Source organism: Nicotiana sylvestris, chromosome 12, assembly GCF_000393655.2.
Source record: "Nicotiana sylvestris chromosome 12, ASM39365v2, whole genome shotgun sequence".
Taxonomy (NCBI): domain Eukaryota; kingdom Viridiplantae; phylum Streptophyta; class Magnoliopsida; order Solanales; family Solanaceae; genus Nicotiana; species Nicotiana sylvestris.
Window position 1 is genome coordinate 81,575,355 of NC_091068.1, and position 7,494 is coordinate 81,582,848.

Consider the following 7,494-nt stretch of genomic DNA (forward strand, 5'->3'; position numbering starts at 1 on the left):
AAGTTTTGTGCATCGCGAACGCGGAAGAAGGATCGCGTTCGCGAAGAAGAGATGTGAAGGCTGCCCAAGTTGTTCATAGAAAACGCGACAATACATTTACGAATGCGAAGAAGGGAAATCTTATGGCCCAGAGACTGCTCTTCGCGAACACATGAACTAGTACGCGAACGCGAAGAGTGGAACGACATAACTTTGCGAACGCGTGAGGGGGACACGAATGCGATGAAGGAAAAGGCAAAGCTTCGCGAACGCGAGATAACATCTCGCGAACACGAAGAAGGATTTCGAGGTAGCCAACAACAACACATCGCGAACGCGAAAGACTATTCGCAATCGCGAAGAAGGACACCAGAAGCAGAAAACAACAGTTCAAAAATAAGGGAAAATAAATCGTAGCCCACCCGGAACACACCCGAGGTCCCCGGGACCCCGTCTAAACACACAAACAAGTCATATAACCTAACACGGACTCGCTCGAGGTCTCAAATCACATCAAACAACGCCGAAACATCGAATCACACCATCAATCGAACTTAGGAACTTTCAACCCTTCCCACTTCCAAAACTCTTGTCGAAACCTACAAATCAACCCGGAATGATGCCAAATTTTGTAGACAAGTCCAAAATAACATAACGGAGTTGTTCCAACTCTCAGAATTGCATTCCGACCCTAATATCACCAAAGTCAACTATGGGTCAAACTTCTCCATTTTCCCAAACTTCAACCTTTTCAACTTTCGCCGAAACACCTCAAATTACTCTACGGACCTCCAAATTTGAATTCAGACGCGTGTCTAAGTCCAAAATTACCATACGAAGGTGTTGATATCACCCACAACCACTAATCGCAATGTGCTTGAGCCTAAGAAATATCACAAATGCGAATTAGCCTTCGTATTTGCAAATGTCCCTCTCTCCGCAAATGTGAACTAAGCTTCATAAACCCAACTACCCAGGGTCGCAAATGCAACACACCAGCCGCAATTGCAATTACCCAGCCTTCCTAAATACGGCTCTTTGCAAATGGGATTCATTGACTGCAAAAGCGATGTTCGTAAATGCGAGCTAGACCTCGCAAATGCGAGATCTGCAGGCTACACCAGCAACAACTGATACTCAGCTATACCAAAACACTCCAAAACTCACCCGAACCGCTCAGGCTCTAATCCGAACATGCACACAAATATAATAATATCGTATAAACTTGCTCGCTTACTCAAATCATCGAAACAACATCAAATATCAAGAATCGATCATCAAAACTCAAGGATTTCAAGTTTTAAAACCAAAATTTCCAATCTTTCATATAATGCCGAAATGCCCTCGGGTTACTCGAGACCCCAACCAAACATACGTACAAATCCAAAAAAATCATAAGAACCTATCGGAATCGTCAAAATACCAATCCGATGTCGTTTACTAAGAACGTTGACCGTGACCAACACAAACCTCATTTTAAATTAAAAATCACATTTTCTTTAAAATTTCACATATAAAATTTTCCGTAAATGACACGAACCACGCACGCAAGGCATAAATCATCAAATAAAGATACGAAAAGTCTCAGACATAGAAAAACGAGGTAGTGCTCAAAATGACCTATCAGCTCGTCACATGAAAAGAGAACCACGGAGAATATAAATAAATTACTATGTTATTAATCTATTTTAAACTTTTTCGAAGAATTACCAATTAGAAGTAAACTCTAGCATACTATGATGGAGTTTAACTTATAAAATTTTAAAATTTCAGCATAGCATGCTAGATTTTCATATGTAGGGGGTTTTCGAACTCCAGGACAGAGCGTTGGATTTTCACATATAGTGAAGTTTCGCGCTCCAACATAATATGCTAGAATTTCACTTGTAACTTCAGCATATTATGCTTGAGGCTTTTCATGTTTTACCTAGGTATTTTTGTCTAAACTTTATCTTCACATTGTAAAGTGAGTATTTTGTTAATTTTATTTCAAATGGTGGTTGAATATTAAAATATGTATACAAAAGTGGTCAGCCGTGCCATTTTTACACTAAATTTAGGCTATCGAATAAAACTACAGGAAATTACACTCATCGACCTCGAAAATAGATGGTCTTGATTTTTTGATCCGCATTTGCCCGATGAGCAAACCTTTAAGGTCAAAAGTTAAAAGTGTTGGCAACACTTGTTAAACTTAAAATTCTGCCCATGGGACAAGTAAAGTTGAAAAATCAATAGTGGCACCGAAGTGTCCTTATTTCTATCAACAACAACGACCTAGTATAATCTCACAAGTGGGGTCTGGGGAGGGTAATATGTACGCAGACCTTACCCCTATCCCGAAGGGCAGTGAAGCTGTTTTTAGGAGACCCTCGGCTCAAGAAAGCAACAAGGGACGATATATTAGTACCATCAATAGAATCATAATAAAATAACAGCAATATAAAAAATATGAAATAGATGGAAAGTATAATAATAACCAACAGATAAAGCCATACATCAGTAGATGTCCACTAGCATCCTATAACTAACTCCTAACTGGCTAGTCTCACTCCGGTGCACCGTAGAAATATTCACAACTTTTCCCTAACCTACAACCTTAATGCTCGACCTCCACAATTCCCTGTCAAGGGTCACGTCCTTAGTAATCCTAAGTCGCGCCATGTATTGCCTGATCACCTCTCCCCAATACTTCTTAGGTCGCCCTCTACCTCTCCTCGTTCCCACCACAGCCAGTCTCTCACACCTCCTCACTGGTGCATCAATGCTCCTCCTCTGAATGTGCCCGAACCATCTGAGTCTTGCTTTCTGCATCTTGTCCTCCATGGAGGCCACGCCCACCTTCTCTCGAATATCTTCATTCCTAATTTTATCTATCCTTATATGCCTACACATACACCTCAACATCCTCATCTCTACAACTTTCATCTTATGGATGTGTGAGTTCTTAACCGGCCAACACTCAGTCCCATATAACATGGCAGGCCTAACCTCTGCTCTATAAAACTTATCTTTTAGTAACGGTAGCACTTTTTTGTCACACAGGACTCCCGACGCTAACCTCCACTTCATCCACCCCACCCATATACGGTGTGTGACATCCTCGTCGATCTCCCCGATCCCTTGAATAACCGACCCAAGGTACTTGAAACTACCCCTCTTGGGAATGACTTGAGAGTCAAGCCTCACGTCCACTTCCGCTTCCGTCAGCTCGACCCCAAATTTGCACTCGAGGTATTCCGTCTTCGTCCTGCTCAACGTGAAACCTTTAGACTCAAGGGCATGTCTCAAAACCTCTAGCCTCTCGTGTCTCGTCAATCAGAACTATGTCATCAACAAATAGCATGCACCATGGCACCTTCCCTTGAATATTATGAGTTAGTGCATCTATCACTAGGACAAATAGGAATGGGCTGAACGCAGAGCCTTGGTGCAACCCCGTAACAACCGAAAAATGCTCGGAATCGCCTCATATTGTCCTAACCCTAGTCTTAGCTCCATTATACATGTCTTTAATCACCCTAATGTAGGCAACCAGAACCCCTTTAGCCTCCAAATAGCTCCATAGGACCTCCTTAGGAACCATGTCGTACGCTTTCTCCAAATCAATAAATACCATGTGAAGATCCTTATTTCTATCAATCACCCATAAAAGTAGGGTAAGTTACACATTTGGCTAGTCGACTCGCTTGCCAAATATACAAAAAATATATACTAATTATTTATAAAATATATTTATATATATATATATATATATATTTTATTAATATATAAAAAGTATACTTTATCGGCACTTATTTTTAAAAGAGGCTATACAATATAGTTTTCCCATAAAAGTACGTCCAAGGTGCTAAAGCCCAAATGCTCTTTCTCGGTCCAGCCCGATCCAAAACCCTAGAAGCTCTATACATTTATACATTATTATTCTCTGTTAGGGTTTCAGTTAGCTCTCTCTTTTTCACAAGCACCAGCAGCAGCGCATTTCGAGAGCAGAGGAAGAAAATGCCGGCAGGTCACGGATTGAGGTCTCGTACGAGAGATTCATTCTCTCGCGCATTCAGAAAGAAGGGTACCATCCCACTTTCCACCTACTTGAGGATTTTCAAAATTGGAGATTATGTTGATATTAAGGTAAACGGCGCCATCCACAAAGGAATGCCACACAAGTTCTACCATGGTCGCACTGGTCGTGTTTGGAATGTCACCAAACGCGCCGTTGGTGTCGAAGTCAACAAGCAGGTACCTCCGTCGCTCTCTCTTTCACACACACACACACACACAAAAGGGATACTAATTCGCGTATGTAACTTTTTTCTGTTTAATATTTGTTTATTGGATTCATAGGGTTAGATAGTAGTTACTAAGTTTCTGTAAAGTGATCTGGCATCTTCTCATTTGCTGTAATTTTTATGTAACCAGCTATGTCAATCTCTTTGTATTTGTTTGTTCTTGTAATGAAATAGCCTCAGTGGCTGAACTAGGAATTAATATAAGGGTATTCAAAAAAATACTTGAGTGTTACTTGGTACCCAAGGGTGTGGCCTAGTGGCCGATGAGGTGGATAGTGGATTGAGAAGAGATCTTAGTTTTAAATTTCAGTGGAGTCAAAAACACTAGTGAGTTTTTCCCCATTTGTTCAAGCTTTGGTGGACAGAGTGGGTGGCAGCAGGTTACCTTTTTGAATTAGTTGAGATGTCGATTGGCCTTGACACCACAGTTATCAAGAAAAACTTGAGTGTGACTCATAGGATTTGAACCTATGACTTGAAGCAATGTTTGACCCCCTTTGCCATTACACTAGAACCTTCCCGTATGTCTAGGGGATTCGACAATCTATGTGTAACCCAAAAACTTCGTTTTAACCATCTTACCTACCTTTAGCTCTGCCCATAGCAACAGTTTCTATCTTTTGGCTGGGGTTCTGTCCATGAACTGCGTTGGGCTTCCCAACCTTTCCCTTGCAGCATGTTGAAAGGCTGTTTAGATGCCTCTATTTTGTGATTTACTGTCGCCGAAAGCTCGTCCTCACAATAGGAAGTCTATTTCTTGGGAGGCAATACCTGAAAATTAAATTTTTTGATGTTGTATGTATTTGTCATGAATGGACTGTTGTCTTCATTTGTTGCTTGTGTTAGAGGAATCGAGGCGTGGAGTTTTCCACTCAATGTAAGCCTCAGTACATCTGTGAACATCAAAGAAAATAATGGGATGACATTTTGGAAGTTGGGGAATAATAATTTCTAAAGAAGTCTGTATTTGTTGTATTATTCAATCTTGACTTCATTGTGGTTTATTTAACTTCCTGCTTGGACTAGATTAAAGACATTGCTTTTCACGTTTATTGGGCTTTCTCTATTCTTTCTTGCTGTTCAAATGCTTAATAACACATTTCTCTATTCTAAGTACCATTAGTTCCTGAAAATACTGCTATCATCTCCCACTTAACTGTGTGCAATATTTGAATACAATTTGAATTGTCAAAGGAGATTTAATTATATAGTATTATATGATTATGTAGCCTCTCTTTTTTTGTCTTCTGTTAGCATGTTTAACTGTTTTTATCCTTAATGTGAAAGTTTGTTGCTGAAGGTCCTTTTTAAGTGTTTGGTTTCCTTGTTCCTTTGGTTCTCATGAACTTTCATGCTGTTGTCAATATCGTTCCTCTTTTTCTTGTTCTATATCTCAGGTTCGTAACAAAATCTTAAGAAAGAGAATCCATGTAAGGATTGAGCATGTTCAGCTTTCACGATGCACCGAAGAAGTCAAGGAAAGGATGAAGAAGAATGATCAACTAAAGGCCGAGGCAAAAGCTAGAGGAGAAGTCATCAGCACAAAAAGGCAACCTGTGGGACCCAAACCAGGTTTCATGGTTGAAGGTGCTACATTGGAGACAGTTACTCCCATACCATATGATGTGGTCAATGATTTGAAGGGAGGTTATTGATCTTAGTCTGTTTCTGAGGTGTTGTTTGTTCTATCTGCTTTTCTGAAACTGAAAGACACGATTAGTTTGTTGGTGTCACCTGCAGATTTCGCTTGTTAGTTTAAATTTTGTTTACATTGTCATTAAAGGCCTTTTTTGAACTTTTGCTACAAATGGAAGTGAAGAATGTCTATCTATTACCTATATTCTCTGCATTTTAAGATGAATTTTTTCATACAGCTTGTTCTTTAGCAATTTGATAATAACCTGTTTGAGAAATACCCGACTCAGTAGTAGGATGATTTTGGAATTTTGTTTCCCATATTATTGTTTTTTTTAATATTCAGCTTGGATTTGCTTATCCAGTTGGACTCCACCTTGTACTCCTCCCCATGTCCCCTTTCCCTATATTGGAGAGCAAGGCTAACTTTTTTTTGCCTTATCTATTTCTATCAACCCTATGTCTTTGTCACTCTTCCTATATGTGTTACAAAGACGATTTAAAGATTTAGCATGTTGACAAATCTGTTGGATGAAATTTGGTGTCAAAGATTGGAGATATTGGCACTTTTGTGGCACTAGAACATTATTTTGGTTTTTCCAACTCGTTGGGTCAATTTTCCACCTTTGACTCACTCTAGTTGCTTGTTTCCTTTTCATTTCCTAAACAGCAATCGACCTCCGTCCATAATTTCTTTTCCTGGTTTAAAATTATCTCTATTTCCCCCCTCATATTTGTCTTCACTTTTGAGGTTGAATATCTTATCTTTCATTTATTTTCCCTGTCCGTCTAGCTAGTCCATGCAGTGGAGAGAGAGACTGTTTTTTGGTCCTCATAAATTAACGAAATAAAGTCTCCAATTGATATTTTCAAAGACGAAGTAGGTCACATATTTTGATTTTAACTTTAAAGCAAAACTTTCATTTTTTAAGGCGAACCCTTTGCTTAGACTAATGACTCCTGCTGGACCGCTAACCAAAACATCGTTAAGGATTTTCAATCGCACTAGAGGAAAGTACCCTATCACTATGGTCACTCGATTTCTACCACCGCATGGGCAAACATGCACGAAAAAGAAAAAAATGAAGTAAAATAATTATTACATTTTAATTAAAATTAAAGGAAAGGAAAATCCCAGTCAAGAAAATCATTTTAAATCCAATCGCTCTTACTTTTATTAACCGAAGCACAGATCCTCTGTTTATTTTTACTTCATTCATACTCCCTACTAATTGTCACATTGAATCCGGATGTGGAGTCAGAATTTGAACTTTATGGGTTCCGGATTGTAATTCTTTTAAGTTATTGAGTTCTAAATTAATAATTTGTACATATCTAATGAATTCCTTAAGATAAATACAATGTTTGAACAAAAACTATTGAATTCGGCCGAACTCATATCCCACACTCTAGCTCCGTCCTTTGAATCAGCATAGGTGATATTCAAAATATATAATCAACAAACATGAATGAAACCAAAACAAATTCAAATACTCAAATCTCAACTCTAGCCAATATCATATATGAGCTACAACATATTTATCGAATGTGATCATTGACAAATCACACCAGGTAATCACTTTAATGGTAC

At 39.0% G+C, this 7,494-nt stretch overlaps 1 protein-coding gene across 1 annotated transcript; it reads left to right on the forward strand.

Moving 5' to 3' along the window:
- The first annotated feature begins 3,844 nt into the window (after positions 1–3,844).
- LOC104235115 (large ribosomal subunit protein eL21z/eL21y-like) lies at positions 3,845–6,106 on the forward strand. Its single transcript, XM_009788794.2, has 2 exons — positions 3,845–4,218; positions 5,666–6,106. Exons 1-2 carry the CDS (start codon positions 3,982–3,984, stop codon positions 5,921–5,923), a joined length of 495 nt encoding a protein of 164 aa, XP_009787096.1. The 5' UTR covers positions 3,845–3,981; the 3' UTR covers positions 5,924–6,106.
- Positions 6,107–7,494: the final 1,388 nt, after the last annotated feature.